This window comes from Ursus arctos, unplaced genomic scaffold (genome assembly GCF_023065955.2).
Source record: "Ursus arctos isolate Adak ecotype North America unplaced genomic scaffold, UrsArc2.0 scaffold_18, whole genome shotgun sequence".
Taxonomy (NCBI): domain Eukaryota; kingdom Metazoa; phylum Chordata; class Mammalia; order Carnivora; family Ursidae; genus Ursus; species Ursus arctos.
The window spans coordinates 12,099,331-12,120,670 of NW_026622852.1; the positions used below are offsets into that span (position 1 = coordinate 12,099,331).

Genomic DNA, 21,340 nt, shown 5'->3' on the forward strand with positions numbered 1-21,340 from the left:
ATACCAGAATAGAAGTGAACAATTTATTAGAAGAAATATGATACAACTGAAATCTAGCATATTTTCTACTTTGTATCTCTAGAGAACATACTTATGTTAAAGAGCAATGAATTATTATAGACCATAAAGGCATGCATATTGATTTCTCATTGATTAAATGCTGAGTATTTGATATTGTGGAATAAAAAAAATATTCCACCAATGTTAATTACTAACTGATGTGCTGGATGTAGACTGATTTTTTTTTTTAATTAAAACAATCACACCACTTATTATTTATAATTTATCTAATCATTGAAGACAAAGCAAACCAACTGAATCCTGGTAAAGATTGCTATGGTATCCTTAAAGAAAATTCCATTAGATATAATTAATTGGGGTATTTAGGGTTTTGACAATTTCTACAACTAAAAGGAAATTATTTTTAGAATGTCAATTCAGTGGGGCTTGAAAAATCGGTCCTGTAAGAGTTGGAGGCCCCAAGGGTATCCAAGTACCCATCCAAGTACATGTGGTTGACTGCTTCTCCAAGCTATGGGAATGCTAGACAGCTTTGGTCTGCTCAGAACTCTCAGATATCCCAGTCCTCCAGAGGAGCCAGTTCTACACCCCAGAAGTAAAGCCAGCAGCATTTTTTTTTTTCTTTTTCTCTTCTTTTTTTTGCTTATGACTGCACATCTACTAGCCAGGGACTGCTGCCTGTCCAATCCTTGTGTCTTTTGTTCTTCTCCTGCCAAATTTTGAGCAAGTGAAAAGAAGCGAATTAATTTCCTATTACTGAGTATCGATTTAGTGGAACAAAAGCTGTTTGTTGCATTGTTGCAATTCTAGTTTAAAGTATACACATTTCAGGAACGCAGAGGCCCATCAAGAGTGTGTAGGATAGATCCAGATAAAGATGGGCCCAGGAGACCTTCTGAATATATGAAATGAACACCTCAAAGCACAGTTTCTGCTTTAGGAAACAAATCTGTAGGGAAGACAGAGAAGGAATGAATAATTATAATCATTGCCATATCAGAGTGCTATGATGAAAGAGGTATTTTTGTTTACTGGTTTGCTAATTTTTTGTTTTAATATTTCACTATGAAATAAAACACAGATACAAAAAAAATAGAAATAAAATATATAGCTTAATGAATTATTAAAACCACCACCCAAGCCAAGAAATAGAACTGTGTTTCCATGTGCCACATTAGTCACAAACCCTTCCCTTTGGTAATAGATAACCATGATTCTGCCTCTTATAGTAATTTTTTATTCCTCGAGTTTTACCACCAAAATGTGATTGTGCAAAATGTGCATCCATAGATAACATGGTTTAGTTTTGCCCTTCCTAAAATATGATACGCCTTTTAGTTTTCTTCTTTAATCTATAAATCCACCCATTCCCCACCCCATCTCTTTCTTTTGCTTTCATTTTTCCATAGTAGGATGAGGGCTATTTGACTAGTGGAGTTATCTGTGTCCAAGTGTTGATTGCCCACTCACAGTACAGTTTAACATGGTCCTCTGTCCTTGGTATTTTTGCAAACTGTCCGTTAGACCCAAAGCCTGCATAAGACTCTGGTTCTATCCTTTTGGCAAGACTTTATCACTTGTAGCACACAATATCTTCTTGTCTTTTTTGTGATTTTAGCAAATGTTGATACTTAATGCTTCTATCTCTTTATCCATTGAAGGTTGAAATGGTGTTGTTCTAATTCTAGCATTTCTTTTTCATTTATTAGTTGGATTACATTTTAAAGAGATATTTCCCTTTCTCCTATTCGATCATGTAGTGGTACAGTTTATGTAAGAAAAAAAAATAAGTGCTTAGTGTTTCCTTTTATTTGGTACCTACCAAGATAATGACTTACTTTTCAATCATCCTTTGAAAGTGACCACTATTTTAAAATGTCATTATGAACTCATGGATTTAAAGGTAGGTGGGTTTCAGTCCATACAACTTTTTATTACTGAAATTCAGAATGACTTAATTCCGATATTTCTCCAAAAGCCGTGATTACTTTTTGTGAGAATGACACTTCAGAATGATAATATGGGCCCTAAAGGAAGCTTATGGCTATGAGGTTAATCATTGTCTTTAGAACTTTCAGTAGACATAAATAGGAAATCAACAAAAATATGTGTATGAATTCATTCCTCGAATTTCTGGGAATTCCTGGTATATTCTCCTTGATAGCTCTTGGTGTGTGTGTGTGTGTGTGTGTGTGTGTGTGTACACACCATATTCTTTCCAGATAACTTATACTCACCTGTATTTCTGCTGCCACATTATTTATAATTTTATGGTTAACTAGTTTCTTTCTGCCAGTCCAATTTGCCATGATTTGCTGCCCTGTGTTCTTAATTTAGATTCACCTCTAAGTTGCTTAGTATATTTGTAATTGTTTAAAGATGGGCAGTAATAGTAATCATAACAGTAAGAACTAACATTTCTTGGTCATCTGTTGTGAATCAGGAACTCTACATAGCGCCTTACACTCAGTCCTCAGAGCAGCCCGACTACGTAGGCACATGCCGACTTTCTAAATAATGAAAATGAGATTTAGGGAGGTTAAGTACGTCCAATAAATCTATACTTGAACTCTTCCCTTTTTTTCAATTTTTCATTTTTAGGTCTCTTATCATCATACTTTGCTTGATTTAGTTTACCTTGTTTTTTTTAAATTTCTACTTTTTTTTTTCTTTGAAGAGGTCTTTTTGTGTCCTATTAAAGATATCAGCTGTTTTTCTGAAATATTCTTTTGGTTCCTGTAATAAATAATTTTAAAATGTATACGGTTTTCTACATTTTCTGCAAATATTGTCTAACATTTCTTATTTTGCCCAAGGGTTTTTTTTTTTCTTTCCTATTTATTCACCCTTGGACAATAAAAAAATCTATCCGGACTTGGTATTTGCCAGCAGACTGGGTGTGTAGCTTGCTCTTGGCCTTGCTACTGACCACTTGCGAACTGTCAGATCCCGTCTTCTGTTACACAGCCGGAGGGCAAGCTGTCATGCACCGATCGTGCTGCACTGACTAATGTAGCTTCAGTCGTCTGAGGAGGAATCTTGTCTTACTTTCTTTCCATTTCACTGAAATTGAACTGATTAATTACATCCAAGACTACACATCTTAGTGTGTACTGGGTTCGTCACATCTGTGTCCTCCACCATCTCATGGTACTGTACATCTTGATTCCACACCTCCCAGAGCATGTGTGTTGCTGGTGGTTCCTTTCTCCTGTGTGTGTGTGTGTGCACACGCATGTGCACATGTGGTCTATGTATGTATTTTCTTCCTGAGTATTGCAGGTTCTATATACAGGTTGGAAGAGAAGAACTGAGAGGATGGTATGAGACCAGCATGCTGGACGTTACAGATTGCTTATTCATGTCATAGAGGTACGGCTGCCCAACCCTCTGGTAAGCTCAAATGCTAGGTCTCCCACCAAAGGCTAAGCAAAGCAGGAAGGATGAAACTAAATCCCTATATCCCTTCAGGTAGGTGAGTGTGCTTTGTTTCAGCTGGTAAAGCAGCCATTGGCTACTGAAACTTGATTCTTGGTTTACCTCCATTGAAAATGTGGTTCATAGGATTTTTTCCCCCCTATTCTTGCAATGTGTTATTCTCATTCACTGGCGCTGGTTTGACTTCATCTGTGTCTGGATCTTCATAGAGATTTTAGTGTAGTATTAAGAAAGGCTGTGTTATATGTTAGCACCGTGCCATTTTCAAACTAGCATCTGTAAATGAATTTTGATTGGTGGTTATTTTTGGAAGACTTGTAACATGTTGACAGTCCTTCACTGAGGTTTCAAACATAGTTTCTTTAAATGCAGAATGATGTATAACTGACTCAGTGACATTTTAGACAGGATTTTTTCCTACTCTACGTACTCTTAGTACTGGCTCTTAACTGCACTGACCCTTAAGATATTTTTGATGTAATTCACCAGTTGTTTCTTTTGAAGCCTCTTTCTGAATTTTGCTTGAGGAATTTTGTATGATAAAAGTCTGTTCCTCCTCCAATACCTTCATGGTTAAATTATACTACTTACTGCCTAGAATTTTTTTCTTTCTGTGTCTATAGTGGGTCTAATTTTGATAATTTGCATAGATATCAACTCTGCGTAAACATCAAAGAAGAACTACAACAGAAATTGAGTGTTTAATTACACTTCCAGGTAAAATCAGATTTCACCTTTATACTGGGAAAAGTAAGTTTTATAGGAAATAGGAAGGACGTGTAATATTAGAGAATGATATTTTGGGGAAAATTTTTATCTTTCCTCAGCAAGGAAGAAACTGTTTTCTGGACTAGTAAATGAGAATGAGTTATGAGCAAGGAAGATCTGAGATAGAGGAGGCCAACTTTGCCTTCATGAGGTATCTGGTTTCAGACACATCGTTCAGCCATATTCTAATAAACAACAAGGAATCATTGTCAGTAAATCAACACCCTTTGGAAGGATTTAAGGTCTTATGCAGTAATAATCTTTCCTTTCCACATCTTACCTTTTTATCCAGAGCTAAGGAAATATACATGAAATTCTGTCTCATTAAATGCTGTTTATTGTCTAAAAAGGAGATCACAAGAAATATTTGCGGTAGAAATGAGATAGAAAACCTAGTTGTAGATTAAAAACATATGTCTTATCTACACATGAAGTTATTCATAGAGTTTTTAATAAGCTGGTTGTAGATAATTTTTGAAGTCTAATATTTGTAACTTAACAGTAGTGAAGTAGAAAATTATTTTCTAAAGGAAGAAGTTATTTTAGCCATATGCAAACTTTTGTTGATGTTAAGAGTCTTTATTACTTGTTATATTAAAAAGTCTGTAATAAGGTTCTTGGTAAAAGTAAAATCATGAAAATAATTCATACAGCACAACACTAACATGAAAAGATATGCTGTGTATCAATCTATAAAATAATGCGTGTGCTTCGCCTCATGGACAATTTACATAATTTCAGATAGAATTCAGTCAGGACCCCAGTTTTGTTTTTTGAAATAAGACACAATCACATAAACTTCTGTGTGTGCTTTTTTGAAAAGATAAAATGATAGAATAGTATCATATTATGCTGTGTTACACTATTATAAAGTTCTTGGAATAGACATACATTTACTTAAAATAGAAAATTGTTGGTTTTCTATTTCCACAGATGTCCTCTTTAATGCCCTCTGTTTAGAAATGTTATCTAAATTCAAGGACTTACTTAGAGTGTCCACAGAATGAGCATACATAATAAAAACACGTAGTTCCCTTGCTTGTATAATGAAATGAAGGCTTAGGGGAACATGTGAAAACAAAGGACACAGAACAAGGATTTTCATGTAGACTCTATGTAAGAGTGTGTGTGTATATGTAACTTCACATAAACAAATTGAGTGACTTGGCACTATCCTATGTGACATTGTACTAATACAATAAATGTTAAGTCCTCTTGAAAATTTATTTTCTTGGCTACAAGAAGGGCAATGTTAAAGGAAGACGTTTTTGCCACATTTCTCTCATATGTTCTGGAAGTGGTTTACATGTAGGGTCAATGACATAGCGATATATTTCTCACAATCAATCAGGCCAGACTGTGTTTTAGTTAATGATTTATTTACATCAAGAGGTTCTAAGGCCCACCAAGGTTTAACCTGGTTTCAGTATCAAATGTCCCTCTGTCTGGTACTCGTGCCTCCTTCTTTTACAGTATAAATTTAAGTCCTTCCTTTTACCTACCTACCTACCTAGTGAAAAAATTGGGATGGTCATAAGTCAGCAGAGTAGCCTAACCCTGCACTTCTGGCCTGACCTCTTTCCTCAGCCTTCATTTCTTGGCTAATCTTTAAGTAAGGAGTGTATTCTGATGCCTGCTGGACATTTCCTCTTGGGTTTCAGGACTGATTTTTGTTATTTAATGTCATCTCATCGTCTTTGCCCAGCTCCCCTTTTAGACCATCAGTATTTCCTACTCCAGTGTGTATTCTACCATCTATCCAGTTACCTCAGCAAACATCGTGGGAGCCATCTTAGACTCTTACTACGCGGACCCATCATATCTCACCAACGGGACTTCAAAACCTCCTGCTTCACTCTACCCTGACTGCCTTGTTAGCTGTTTTTCTGGACAGGAGAATATCCTCCTCACCTGGCCAAATTATTCACACCTATGCCATTTTCCTGTTTATAACTCTCTAGTGACTGACCACTGTCCTCAAGGTAGCTGTGGAGCACAGACCTTGTGGTGACCTTTCTCAAGCCTCCAGACACCTTTTCCTTTTCCCTCGTGCTTTAACGTTATGCTTTGGTGATTCTGAGCCATGTGGGTATTGAAACTGCCGTACTGACCTCCCTTCCGTGCCAATGCTGTTTCCAAGGAACAAAATGACAATCCCCTTCTCTATCTGACACGCTCCTTCTGACACTTGTCAAGTCTCAGCTCCTGTGTCCTCTTCTATAGGATGTTGCCTCTGGTTCTACTCCCTTCTAACCACTTGGATTGGATTGGGTGCTTTTGTACTCCACTGACACCATGTGCTTACTCCTGTCTTTGCAATCACCTGGGTGTATCTCTGGCATTGCAGGTATCAAAAATTATCTGCTTATGTGTCTTCCCCATGAAACTCCATGCTTTTCAAGGGTTGAAATCAGTTTAATGTGTTTTGTACAGTTCCTGGAGCACAGAAAAAGATGAGTTGAATTATATATACAATTATAAGTATGCCATGCTTTGATTAATAGATGCTTCCTTAAACATTTATATATATTTGCTGTTTATTTATTTTAATTTTTCACTACCTTTTTTTGAGAGAGAGTGAGCTCACAACCCTGAGATCACAACCTGAGCCAAAATCAAGAGTTGGAGGCTTAACCAACTGAGTCACCCAGGTGCCCCTAATTGCTGTGTAGTAAGTTTGGTTATTGGTACGTGTATATCTTTTTGCACAAATGCACATATACATATAAATAACTAATTCTGTTTGTATACCAAGACTTTGATTTTTGAAATACGGCCTTAATGCTGTTTGTTTTGTGAAGGGCAATCAGGTATAAGAAAATGAAATGTACCATCAGAACACTATTTTCTTCAATTGAGTTTTTGGGGGTTGGGATAAAGATACAAAAAATGTAGTCAAACAAACTGCCAAGTATCATTTGAACATTAAAACAGTCTTCTTTTCTGGAGCCAGCTTGTGGCTTTGAAGAATAATTCCTTGTCTTCTCATCTGACAAGAGCAAATTCCTTAGGATCTCCAAACTAGTGAATAGTTATGTGCCTTAAATTTGTTTTGGCTTGCTAACCTCCAAATGCCCGATGACTATCAATGCTCATTTAACTCTGATTTTAAATGGGCTTTTAAATCTAAGATACACACGGTCCTAGCTAATTAGAGGTCTTAGGAGTCTTAGAATTGGTCTGTCATTAAATTAACCAATGAGTATGAAATTAAAAAAGAAAAATCCTTAATCCATAAAATAGCTATGCTGTAAGTGGAAAGGTAAACATGTTCAGTATATGACTTTATTTATTAGAGTAAATTTTTCCATGTCAACGGCTGTTTTTAAAGTGTGGCCAACTTTAAGTAGCTCTACAAATTTCAATGGGGGCTTTTATTCAGTTTTGTTTTCTAAAATTTACTTATGTTTTGATGATTTTTTCAGCCTGCACACTTGAATATGCCTGTCCAAATGATAATTTTAACTGCTTAAATGTGACTATCGATCAGGAGAAGGTCATCCTTTTTGTTGCTTACTTTATGGGGAAAGAAAACTAATGGAAAGCACACTATAGGTGCATTTTTCTTCAGGGATTTTAGTCAGAATTAGGTTAGACCTTTTCCCTAAACCCTCAGTATCTCTATTCTATATTTTCCATCTTGCTATTTCTCTCTGCCACGTTCTGGAGAGTATTTTTTTTCCTTTTTTATCTTCCAATATACTAATTCTTCTGTTGCCAAGCGTGGTCACTGGATTTTAATTTTGATTGTTAAATCTTTCATTTCTACTACTTCTACTTGACTTTCTTTTTTTCCTTCTCCTTCTTCAAATCATTGATGTCACTTTTTAGGCTTCCCCCCTCCCAGGAGATACTTTCAAGCTTGTCATTTACTTCATTAAACATGGCACTCGCAGTTACTTTGGTAATTTTAATATCTAAAGTCTCTACAGGGCTCCTTCTGTTTGTTGTTTGTGCTCGTTCTTGCTCACGTTGCCTTGTTTCCTGTGCTCCTCGTTAATTTTCACTGCTTGCTTGCCGTCAACCCTGGAAATTGCGTGAGCCAGCTTTCTGGTCTAGGGATGAATGCGCCCTTTTTCAGAGGTGCTTTGCATTTTCTTCTGCAGCCACCTGAGGGCGCTATCTTGACAAAGCACCTGTATATTTACGGTTGCGTTTTCTTTTTTCTTTTTTTAAAGATTTTATTTATTTTGACAGAGAGAGACGCCAGCGAGAGAGGGAACACAAGCAGGGGGAGTGGGAGAGGAAGAAGCAGGCTCCCAGCGGAGGAGCCTGATGTGGGACTCGATCCTGGAACGCCAGGATCACGCCCTGAGCCGAAGGCAGCCGCCTAACGACTGCGCTACCCAGGCGCCCCATGGTTGCGTTTTCTGATCCACTTAGGCGGCTAGCCCTCCAGGTGCAGATCTACTGGAGGTCCGGTCTGTGACCACACATGCCTAGATACGGGCTGGTTTTTGTCCTTTTTCTTCTCCTGTCCTGCTTTGCACCGGGGGCATCTCTGTCTTCAGTCCCAGAGGATGTAGCCCCTGGGGCACGCGCTTAGTGTGTAAGACTTCCACAACGGGTGGTTCTGCAGGTCAAGAAACAAAGGCTGAAGGGTGAAGTATTAGTGTACTCCCTGGGGACAGAAGTGGCCAGATGCCCCTAAGAAAGAGAAAAGGCACACTACTTGCTTATATATTTCCTATACTTATAATCCTACACTTTCAATACTAGTCAGCTCTTGGTGAATACATATCCACTGTTGACATGGCGTGACCTGACATTAGTGTTGTCATAAAGCCATGAAAATCATACAACAGTCAAATTATTTATTTATTTACTTATTTTTAATTTTTAAAAAAGATTTTATTTTTATTTATTTGGCAGAGAGAGAGACAGCCAGCAAGAGAGGGAACACAAGCAGGGGGAGTGGGAGAGGAAGAAGCAGGCTCCCAGTGGAGGAACCCCATGCGGGGCTCAATCCTAGGACCCTGGAAGCAGGCCCTGAGCCAAAGGCAGATGCTTAATGACTGAGCCACCCAGGCGCCCCAATAATTGTAAATATCTAATAAGAGTTGTGGCCCTAGCAGACATGAAGACTAGGAACAGAAGTAAGAGTAGAATCAGGCCGTGTATAGAATTGCAGACTCGGTTCAAATGGCAGAATCAGTTAACGTGTAGCCTGCCGATCAAACCATTCCATTTGTAGGGAATGAAATATTTACCAGGACTCATCTGTGTAAATTTCAGGGGCATTCAACCTCATGGCCAGTCCCTAAAACTCCATCAGAATAAGCAGTGGCAGGGGATTGCCCTTTGCCATTGAGATGGTAAAGCCAGTTCTAGCTTGGTCTAATTATTTCCTTAGAACAGAGGTTCTCAAAGCTGGCTGCATATTTCCATCACCTGAACAACTTTGGGGAAAACAAACAAACAAACAAAAAAGCTCATCCCTGGAGATTCTAAGTGGGTTAGATTGAAGCTAGGCTTTTGTCATTTTATTTTTTCCTTTAAAGAATCCTTGATGATTTCAGTGCAACCTCTTCCTTCGTGAATATGCATATGTCCTTTAACCCTTAAAAGTTCAGTATTGAATATAAAGCTAGAAAGTACATTGTATTAAAATTTGGCATTGCATTTGACAGTAAGCTCTGTACGTGGTTAGTGTTTAAGGTTTTTGTTAATGTTCAAGAGAATTTGTTGTTATTTAATTGACAAGCTTTGTGATTCCATTCTAAAATGTATAATTAGTTTTAGGATTTGGGATATTGAAATGTTGTAAGGCCATTTGGCTAAAATTATAGACATAATTGGACTATTAAAAGAGCTTGAGAGACCATATTTATGTCTGACTAGATTTATTAGGATTAATAACCAAGGAACGTTTTGTTTGTTATTCAGACTTTTGAAGTTTTTTAAAAAGAAAATCCCACATATTAAATTTTAAAATGCAGTTTGAAACGTTTCTGGGGCTTAGTAATCTAATTTCATAAATGAGACCAAATATTAATCAAATTTTCTCTTGAAGGTGATTTTAAATACGTTGTTTGGTTTACAAGTAATGAAATTTATAAGTTCAGTTTAATTGCTCGGGGAATACTAGAATTTTTAATTTATAATTTTGTTGATTGAATATTTTCATAGTAGTCACAGTGGTCTTTTTTTTCCCCCTCATCTTCAAGAACAATTCTCAAGAATACCAAAAACTTACTTTGACAATTGTGATTTTTCTTTTTCCTTCCCAAAATAAAAATGGATTTTTTTTTCTTCCTTTTTATAAAGGCGACACACAATTCAGAGTGCAGTAAGGGCAAGGAATGAAGGGAAACCCATTCGTAGCACCTGACTGTGGTTAGCAGGTTGCAATATCCTTTCTAACAAACTGGCTGGCTGATTGATGGGTTTAACTGATCTTTGTATCTTTATCTTTCTATCATCTAACTTAGTATTTGACTAACTGGGATGATATTACGTGTGCTCCTTTATAACCTTTTTACTTTGATAGTCTCTTTTGACCATTTGTCCTTATAACTTTTTTTTTTTAAAGATTTTATTTATTTACTTGACAGAGATAGAGACAGCCAGTGAGAGAGGGAACACAAGCAGGGGGAGTGGGAGAGGAAGAAGCAGGCTCCTAGCGGAGGAGCCTGATGTGGGGCTCGATCCCATAACGCCGGGATCACGCCCTGAGCCAAAGGCAGATGCTTAACCGCTGTGCCACCCAGGCGCCCTTGTCCTTATAACTTTTAACTATAAGGATTGCATTGTATTCATTAAGGGATTTACCATAGTTTATATGAGCAGTGTACAAATTAATAAGTCATTTTCCAACTTTTCCATTATAAGCATTACTGTGAGGAACATACCTGAGTTTTTACTTTTAGGCAATTGTGTGACTATTTCCGGAGGCATTATTTCTAGAGGTGCAAATTGCTCTGAGTTATGAATTTTGGAAAGTGTTACCAAATTGCCCCCCAGAAGATTCCTAGGTCTGCAAGATTCGGAGAAATAACCTAGTTCTTCTGAGGGAGGTTGGGCATTTTCAGATAATGTAAGCCTTTTCATTCTTTTGAAACGGAGTTAGTGGCTGTACTCGAGTTCTGATTTAGGTTAATATTAGTGGGAAGAGTGGACGGCTGGATCAAAATCCTACCCTTAACCCACCCCATCTACCTTTGGTATTTTAATTGTCACTTAAATTTTCAATTTTCTCATTTCATAAGTGAAGATAATATTTACGTTAAAGCAATTCCAAGAGAGGATAATTGTGTGAAAGTAGTAGATTGGAGCCAGGAACAGCTCCACAGGAACAGCTCAGTGTGTATTTTCTCTCTACCTGGATATAAAAAATTGGAATTCAGTTGGTCCCTCCTAGGACTGTCACTCTTTGAATTGCGGAAGAGATGGGGCACGATTTAATTTTTCAGCTCTTGCTTGAGACTTTACTCTGACATCTCTTTCCGAGTGGCTGATATTTACTAAACTTTTCAGTAGAATGACGTAATCATCCTGCTTAGTACAGAAGCTTCTTATATGTTTTTCATGACTGAAATATATTTTCACAACATTAAAACTTCCTTTGAAGAGATAACTAGCAAGGCCATTTAAAATAGCTGCAACAGTGTCTCTTTTCCCATCCATATCATGAAATTTAAGTGGACGGATTTAATCACAGGGAAAATAAAGTCTTGATAAACACTGTATAGTTCTGAATATTATACAGAGGGATTTGGGCTAAGACACAAAGGCAAGAATTGGCTTTCAGTATATAAAACAAGGAGAAAATGAATGCAAAACATTTGCCTTATTGCCTTTGAGTAGATGCAACTTAGTGAAAAGAATTTTTCCTCTGAATGAGTAACATTGCATAAATTGCATAATTGTACATGGGATCCTTCAATCCCTAAGTATCACTTAGGAAACAAACTTGGAGAGCTCATTTTACAAATGTACAAAATGAGATTCAGGAAGGCTCTAATGTATATTTGATTTCTTTTAAAAGAAACTCCTGGAGGTTTCGTTTGAATGAATTGCAGACACGTGTTCATTTTCTGCAAGAGACAACTGATAGCCAGAGAATCTGAAATGAACTGACAGTGATAAACCAAGATCCAGGCTGGGGGCTCGGACTCCAGTGTTCCCACAACACCGATCAACACATATGCTGAAGAGGCAGGAATAATAAATGGTTTTGTTTATCAGCCTGAAACTTTTCAGTATGTGAGGGGCGATTCAAAATCAATTCAAGTGGGAAAGCGCTTGGCCAACAAATAACACTCCGTCGTTTGCAGATAGTTTTGTTGATCTTTGGATATTTCTCGGAGGCTCTGAGTTCATGAGTGCAGAAAGGTTTTCAGGGGTGTAGTTTAAGGAATACTAGAATGCCAGTCCCATATTCCCAAGTATTTCTACCCAAGATAAATCAGCCATTAGAAGACACACATTGTTTTCACTGCCCAGCCGCAGTGACCGCTGTCCCTAGGGACTCAGTTCTGTAGTTGTCTGTGTAAAGGCGAACCCATTCGTGCACCTGTCCGCATAGTGCAAGCCCAGGTACTTAAGCAGTAATAACCAAAAAAAATAGTTCTGAGTATATATGTGAGTAAAAAGCAGTGGACAGAAGTGGAAATCTCGATATGAGCAATGGTCAGAAAGCCTATCCTTGTGTCAATCCGTGTGTTTAGGTCTCCTCCCTTCTCGTCCCCTGCCCTTGTCAGACTTAAGATGCACGCCCGCCTGGAGACTATTGAATTGAAAGAGACTAGCTCAGGGGATCCCTTTAACTCGCTGTCTTTAAGGAAGGTGTGGGGTGTCAGGTGAGCCCTTCCCCTGGCCCGTGCTGCAAACCCAAACTGAGAGTCCAGCTCGCAGCACAATAACTTACTTCAAACTCCAGGTGTGTACGCAGGACTGGTATTTGGCCTTAAAGAAATTTATTACAGATGTCTGGAATTGAAGACTGTTGACTAGGTGCAAACATTACCTCATACTCCATTTGCCATTAGCACAGTTGGGGGGGGAGATTATAAAGGTAAATAAAAATGTGCTAAAATGTAAACGTGCGCTATTTCTTCAGCAAATTGGGTTTTCTTGTTGTAACCATTTCAGGGTTTTATGAGTCAGATAATAGAAATCCTGAAATTAGGTACAGATTTACAGCTTGTTAGGGGAACAGTTCTCACTAATCTCTCGAATATTTGATCCTCACGGTCTCTTTCATGGACCTTGGGAGAATAGCTTCTTTAATGTCATGTCTCTTTTAGAGCTCTCAGGGTCTCTGTAAATTTTAATGATGGACAGAGGTTGACTGTCGTTTTGCATGGAAAAATCTATAGCATTGGTGGTAGTGAGGGCACCGGGGCAGGTGACAGAGACTGGGGTATTTGTCACTGTGTTCGTGTCGTGTTTTCCCATCCTGATGGTAGGTTCCTGGATGGGAAGCGCCATATTGTGCTTGTTTTGGAGGACCGAGGAGGCAGAGAGCAGAGAACAGTTGGTACTAGGGGGTGGTTCTCACCAGGAGGCAGAACACAGAGAACAATAGATGGCATTAGATGACTGTCAGCAACAGAATGTGGCTAAGGGGAATGAAATGCCCTAGCAATCTGACCTCCATGTCATATGACGTTGGTTGAAAATGACATGCAGATCTGATCTGTACCGTTAAAGCAAAGAAGATTTAAAAGAAATATTTATGAATGAGGGGCTATTTGGATCCTTTTGGACTTATAGAATTAGCATGTTTATAACAGGTTACTAAGCAGCTGTTTTGTTTTGTTTTGTTTTTTTTAAAGATTTTATTTATTTATTTGACAGAGAGAGACAGCCAGCGAGAGAGGGAACACAAGCAGGGGGAGTGGGAGAGGAAGAAGCAGGCTCCTAGCGGAGAAGCCTGATGTGGGGCTCGATCCCAGGACCCTGGGATCATGCCCTGAGCCGAAGGCAGATGCTTAACAACTGCACCACCCAGGCGCCCCTAAGCAGCTGTTTTTTAAAGCCCTGGGAAGGGGGAGCCTATCTTGGCCAATGAAATGACCTGAAGTGTGCCTCTAGAAACATCTAGTAATGAAAGAATTGATTAACCCTGAAATCCTTGTGGAAGTCTGCCAGCAACAGGTTGTGATGGTCCCAAATGTCCTTCCCTTGCTTTGGAGCTGTTGAAAACTTTACGGTCTCCCTTTCAAAGGGCAGTAGAATCAGGTTCCATAAATGTGTTGCTTGACAGGTTGGAGTCAGATGTGGGCTCAGTCATCAGGAGTTGGAGGCAGTGGCTCTTGGAAGAGCTCTTGTATGCTTGTTAATCTTTCTGTGACAACCCACGATATGCATGCTTGTCTTTGCTGAGACCCCATTCCCAGGATGCCAGCCTATTTCTACCTCTTTCTTTCAATTACATGGCTTAAGACAAATATGTTTTGGTCTACTAAAATAGTAATTGCAAAAATCACTCTTTCTTCAGCGTGTGGTTTTTCATTTGGTGTTGCCTGCCGTTGATGGCTGCTATCGCTATTCTGACGAATATGGGTGTTTCATCTTGGAAAACCAGGTGTGGTTGTAATCAGGAGTTGGCAGCTACAAGAAGACAGTGAAGCGAAGTTTGATTGGCATTGTTTTATTCTTCGAGATTCCTTTCAGAAGGTGAAATAAGGTATACTAGACTGGGAGGCCTGACACGTTCAAGCCTGTTAATGGTGTGCCCGGATTCTGAGTGTGTAAGCTGTACTCTGCTGACATCATTGCTGTCGTCACAAATTTAACATGGGGTTTCAAATACTGACCTTCCGAATTATTCTTTCCCACAATGAACAGGAACCGGTTAGTGCAGAACTAGAGATCAGACGGTTCCGAAGTGAATAGATTGTAAGTGTCCCTAGGGATTATTACACTGATGTGAAAAATCACACGTGTTCACACCATTCCATGTGTTATTAGTTACATAATTCTTTTATAAAATCCCTTATCGGTCTTTTAAAAAATCAATTTATTGGAGGTGGTGGCCAAGAGTACCATCGTTTTCAAGGAAAATACCTGACTTCACCTGCCGGGAGTAGCCAGTTTGACATTAGGTCTGTTCATGATTTAACTTTCTCCTGCTGAGGTCGGCATGAGCGTGTTACTGCTTTCAATTATCAGTGAGATCTCTGCCTCTTGACAGAGGAAGAGAATATACATAGATAATATGTGTTAGAAAAATGATTTTGGTTTTCATGATAAATTACGACTTTATTCCTTCCATGAATCATGGTAAAAGTTTTATTTTGGTCTACTTCATTGTTTCTTAATTTTTTCCCCTATTGCCCTATAAGGAGCTTATTTTTAGACATTATTTTCTCTAATTGCTCTCCTTTACCCCACCTGAAATTAAATACTAAGAGTAAGAAGGTTTTGTTGGGTAGGGTTTTTTACACAGTCCCAAGAGTGAATTTTCACCCTCCTGGGAGTGAGGCCCTCATTGAAAGTGCATGGTTTATTTGAAATGAACTGAGGTATAATAAAGTAATTTTTAAAATTTTCTTATTCATTATAAAACAATTCCTGTCAGAACGCAAGGCAAAAAGAACACGAACCCATCCAACCAGATTGTCACTGATAACTTTAATGTACATACTTTCAAATCCTTAGCTTGATATGTTGTGTGTTTAGTATCTTAGACAAACAGAAAATTTGTACTGTACATAATGTTTTGTAACTTGCTTTATTTAATAATCTGTAAATATCTTTTTTAGACCAAAATAGACTAATACAATATCATGTTTACTGACTTCCTGTTGCGTCAGGTGGTCATACTTCATTTAACCAACACACTGTTATTTGACATTTTGGTGGTTTTAAAAATCATTGCATAATTGAAAATCATTTAAAAAGTCACTGCACTTTTCTTGTAACTAAAAAACTTTTTGCACATTAATTGCTTAACATTTTTCAGAAGAAGAATTAAACGCTAGGTACACAACAAAGCCTTTTTGCAAGAATCTTATACCGGTTTCCATTCCTACCAGCAGTAATTGAGATTGCCTATTTTCCTACAACTTCAACAATAAAAAAGTATTGTCATTTTTTAAAGTATTTCCCATTTCGATTGGCACAACCACTGTTTTAGTAGTTTTCCTTTATTTCTAGAAAGGGTGGTATGTGTTTTCATGTATTTACTGCCTATTTGTATTTTGTTAACTTAAAAAATTAGCGTCTGATTTTTTTCTTCAACTTTGTACAAGGTCGATGTAAAAAGAAAAGCAGTTCCTCAATATAAGTTTACATTAGGGCAAAACAAATATTTGTATTTAAGACATAGACTTGCTAAATGTAAAGTAGTAGTATTTAAACAGAGCCTTTTTTGGGGACAGGAGAGGATTAGGGGGATCAAGCAGGAATAACCTACAGATTTAGGGTTTATTAAATGAGGTAATCTTTCTCAAAGGAGAAGACATCTTGTAAGTTGTTAACAGGGTACGGAGAGTCATGTATCTGTAAGCCTACGTCTTTGTGACGGGCTTGACCTTTTGAAGGATTAGAGAAATAGTTCTGTTTTGGTGCTTTTGTAGATGACCGTTTATGAAATTTAATCCACATCATTGATTCTGCCAAGTTCACATGCTGCATCATTGGGATGCTTGGATTTCTTTCATTTTGTTTTTGTTCTCTTCATTGATTCAATGAATTAGATCAACTCATTGCCACAAATAGTAACTAATTTATGCTAAGACTCTCAGTGGCCGTCAACTATCACTTCACAGGAGGAACTTCAAGATCGAGGATTGTTTTTCACATTTCTGACAGTAGATTTTTATATCAAAATATGTTTTGCATGTACTTTATTGACCTCACCTAAGCTGAGGTCATTATACTTAACTTCCTGTTCACATTTAATTATTAAGCCCTGTTTTCAACAACAAAAAGAACCCAGAAAGCCAGACGATTTTGTTTTTCATCTCCATGACTTATTTATTTTATAACTGGAAATTTGTACCTCTTAATCCCCAGTTCACCCGTCCCCCTGCCCTTTGGCAACCACCAGTTTGTTCTCTATATTTGAATGTGTTTCTCTTTTGTTGTTGCTGTTCCTTATTTGTTTTTGTTTTTTAGATTCTGCATCTGTACGAAATCATATGTACTCGTCTTTGGCTTTATTTCACTTAGCCATCCATATTGTCATGAATAGCAAGATTTCATTTTCGTTTTTATGGGTCATATTCTATTGTGTATATATACCGCATCTTTATTCATCTGTTGATGGACACTTAGGTTGCTTCTGTATCTTGGCTATTGTAAATAATGCTGTAATAAACATAAGGGTGCCTGTATCATTCTAAATTAGTGTTTTTGTATTCTTCAGATAAATACCCAGAGATGGAATTACTGGATAGGATGTTACTTCTATGTTTAGTTTTCTGGGGAAAATCTGTACTGTTTTCCACAGTGGCTGTACCAATTTCCATTTCTACCAATAGTACATGTGAGGGTTCCCTTTTCTCTACATCTTGCTGACGCTTGGTATTTCTTATCTGTTTTCAACAACAAAAAGAACTCAAAAAGCCAGATGATTTTTTAAAATAAAATATTGAGAAATGACCCCATATTCTTACTTATTTCTAAGCTGAGCTATGTCACTGGAGAAGGCCTTTTTTTTTTTTTTTTTTAAATAACACATCATCAAAGGACTGATGTTTGTAGTATTTTTGTCTGAAATTTTGACATCAGTTCTCCACTCTTTGGCATACAAGATATTAACCGCTACATCTTGAGCTGGTAGGAAGGTTGTAGGTAGAAATATACAGGCCCTTGATGGCTGGGATTCTTTTATCAAACATCTCAGTAATAAAATAAACGATAATACATTAAAACCAGGACACATTAACTTTGGACAGAAAATCCCACATACTTTTGCCAAGACTTGATACTAAAATATAATACAGGTTATAGGCAAATATTGTATGGAATTCATGTGTGGACAGATGCTGTGCTGGGAGTTGGTTGAGTACATTCTATCCTCACAACAGTATTATAACCCCTATTTAAAATGTGAGGGAACCAAAGATCCCCCATGACCTTGTGACTGGTCTGGAACAGTTTCGATGTTACCGCAATCCTTTGCCCTTTCCAGGACCATATATGTAAAGGTACAGAAATACAGTATTCTTAGAAAAGCAGTGATAAACACTACATAGTTCTATGTGTCAGCAGGTGGGGCTGAGAAGTGCCTGGAGAAAGGGTTCTAAGTCTCTGACTGATTCAGGGACAATAGAGTGAGCACTGCAGGAGCCGGCCAAACTGCTATTGACAACCCAGTGCTGAGTCCCTTAACCTCTTCTCAGATGTTGAAAAAGCCAGTCTTCTCAGGGGTGAATGGTCATGGTAAAGCTCCTATCGCCCAGATCGCTCTCCAGGTGGCCCCTGTTTCAGTGACTCCAATTTCCCACTGCAATGCCTGAGACCCTTAGAGGAGGACGTGAATGGCAACCTGGAATGCTTTGATTTCTGCCAGTACGATTTCACTCTTGTCTGAAAGCTGGGAAAAGCCTCTATCAGCTCCTTCTGAGTTTTGTGATTGTCTTCTGACCTCCGCCCACCCCCTGACACATGCGTGCCTGTGTGACTTCTGCTAGTTAGCTTCGCCTCATGGCACAGTCTGTGCCTGGGCTGTGCTGGAAGGGAAGAACACCCCACTTTCACGAAGTCTTCCTCTGCCCGGTGCTTTCATATTTGTGTACTCCTCAGATTTCCTGGTCGGACTGCTTCACATGCATGTCTGTCTTTCATCACGCTTCCTTTACTAAGTGAAATGTAGTCTAACGAATGATTTGACTAACTCAGGGACATTTCTTGCTTCCTCCTTTGGGAAGAGACAGGTCTCTGGGAGTACAGACAAATCTCTGTATGCCCGATACCCTGCACCATCTCTTCGCTCCCCTCCCCTTGCCAGTTACCTCCTTTGGAATGGAGACCCTCCACCACCGAGGACTCCATGCTTGATCTGTCTCTCCAGGAGAGCTCAAGGACATGTGTTGCCTTTCTCTGTCCAGCTTCCCGTCGCACTTAACCGATGTTTATTTTTACCCCCCTGTGGTATGAGACCCCACTTGCTCATGGGACATACAGAGTGGGCATTGCAAGCAGCAAGGAAGACCCCTTTCCTACACATTCAGCTTTCCCTGGTACATATCAGACCCCAGTGGAGAGGATGAGGGGACAGCAGAGTTCGTGGCTGGAGTGGGCACCTTTCTGGAGGCCAGCATCCTGTGAAAGTTTATCCCTACTTGCTACATTGTCTGCCATTCTCATGTTTTAGAAGTGGGTGCCTTCTAGTATGTTGTTGCTCGTAAAATATATTTAATGCTGTTCATATCGTTTAGTCTCAGCTGTCCCTTTCGTTCTAAATGATTTAGAGAATTTCACCAATGGTGGTTTTGTTAATTTTGTTTCTTTCCAGAAAAATGCTTGTACTTCGTCTCTTTAGCGTATAGAAAATACATGTTAGTATCCTATCTCTTAAGACATAGAGGACCGAGGGGTCACCCAGCTAGGGAGTAAAGACAAGATTAAAAACCAGGTTTGTGTAACTTCTAAAACCATACATGGTACATTATCCTTGCTGCTTTCCACATTATCAGTGACCCTTTACTGAATTTGAAAATCAAACTGAATGGAAAATGGTAAATGTGGAGAGAGGAATATTCATTTATGTGATTTCATATATGATGTGGAGTTTGGTAAAGTGAATAGCCAATTTACGGGTTATAAGTAATCTATCCCAATGCTGTATTCAAAAGATGACAGAGGCAAATAATACATTCTTACCAGCATGGGATCTATTTCTCTAGAGATTTACATGGCGGCTCTTCATGGAAGAGAAGAATGATCATAAAAACACTGGTAGGTTATCTCGTCGGGTGGAGTTGTAAGAATTATGAAATCATGCAGAAGGGTGTGGCACACATCTGGCCTTTTATGAAGTTGGGGAGATCGTGACATTCACTCCTATTCAACATGTGAAATTACATATTTTGTCATGACTTTTTCTTTCATTTTTAGGATTTTTCTCATTGTGTGTTTTCTAGAATAAATGGATATTTATTGTGGAAGTAATGGTTGAATGGCATGCCTTTCAGATTGTCCATAAATAATATAATAGGAGTCTGTCACAGCTCACAGAATTCAAATAGAAATTCTTTAGCTATTGGGAATGTGTTTACATTCATGTCTGTTGGTCATAAATTTCCATTTTTGGGTAACCTGTTCTAATCTAATGAAAATTGGTAAGATTTTGTCATGGCCAGTGATCTCAGTGTGGTCACCATTATCTTTGCTCTTACTTTTCTTGCAGAAATTACATGGTTATGCTTACCAATGATTTTAAGTTGGAGGGTGGCTAATCCCTAAAGTTCTTCTAAATCAGCATGCTATTTGGATCCCACTTTTATTAATGAAATTGAGTATTACATGCTGCGAAGTTTTGTTTTCTTTAGCCTTTTCAAATTTGCAATTGTCTTGAACGTCTTGACTAAAATTGTGCACCCCCATCTTGTGGAATTTGGGTATCCCTCTGATGAAGAATGGTTGAATCTAAGATATTCCCTAAGATTCATAGGAATCATACTTCCTTGTCTTACTTACTTTTGTGTATTTCTTGAGATATCAGAGGTCTTCAGAAACTAATTAATGTTTGATAAGTTTTTTTTTTTTGTTTTTTTTTTTTACAACCCCCAGTGCTAATTTTTGTTCTTCTCATTACAGGTTATTTTCCACGTTAGCAGGAATGGCCCTTTAAAGAAATTGTCATTGTATATAGTTGGTATAAGGGACACTCAGAATCTTTAGCCACTGTTTCACCAAAGGCACTGGCCAATCTGAACAGCTGCTCTGGCCAGCTACAGGGGACACGTCGGTAAACGGCTGGGGTGGCTGGGTCCACATGCTCCCGTCGAGTGATTGCTGGTCGGGGATATTTGTCGAGCAACTGTCTTGAATAACTTTTTTGTCTTTTTGCTTTTTACTAACTACACAGTCAGTATCGTAGATCATGGAAATGTTGATAGAGGGACCGTTGCAGTCGTCGTTGAAAAGGACACTGAGAAAAGAGCAATGAGAAAATCGCTTCCATGTCCTTTTCGTGTGGATCTGTAATCATGAG

At 38.4% G+C, this 21,340-nt stretch overlaps 1 protein-coding gene across 3 annotated transcripts in view; it reads left to right on the top strand.

Annotated features, from left to right (window-relative positions):
• ADAMTSL1 (ADAMTS like 1) overlaps positions 1 to 21,340 on the top strand; it is an 878,957-nt gene that overhangs the window by 50,737 nt on the left and 806,880 nt on the right. The window contains exon 1 of one of the 3 annotated variants that reach the window (XM_057313473.1): positions 2,903 to 3,171. The exons of the other annotated variants lie outside the window; for them this stretch is intronic. Coding sequence (XP_057169456.1) covers positions 3,169 to 3,171 — 3 coding nt within the window. The 5' untranslated portion in view covers positions 2,903 to 3,168. Of the gene's footprint in view, positions 1 to 2,902; positions 3,172 to 21,340 lie in introns of those variants that run through there. 3 annotated transcript variants of the gene reach the window in all.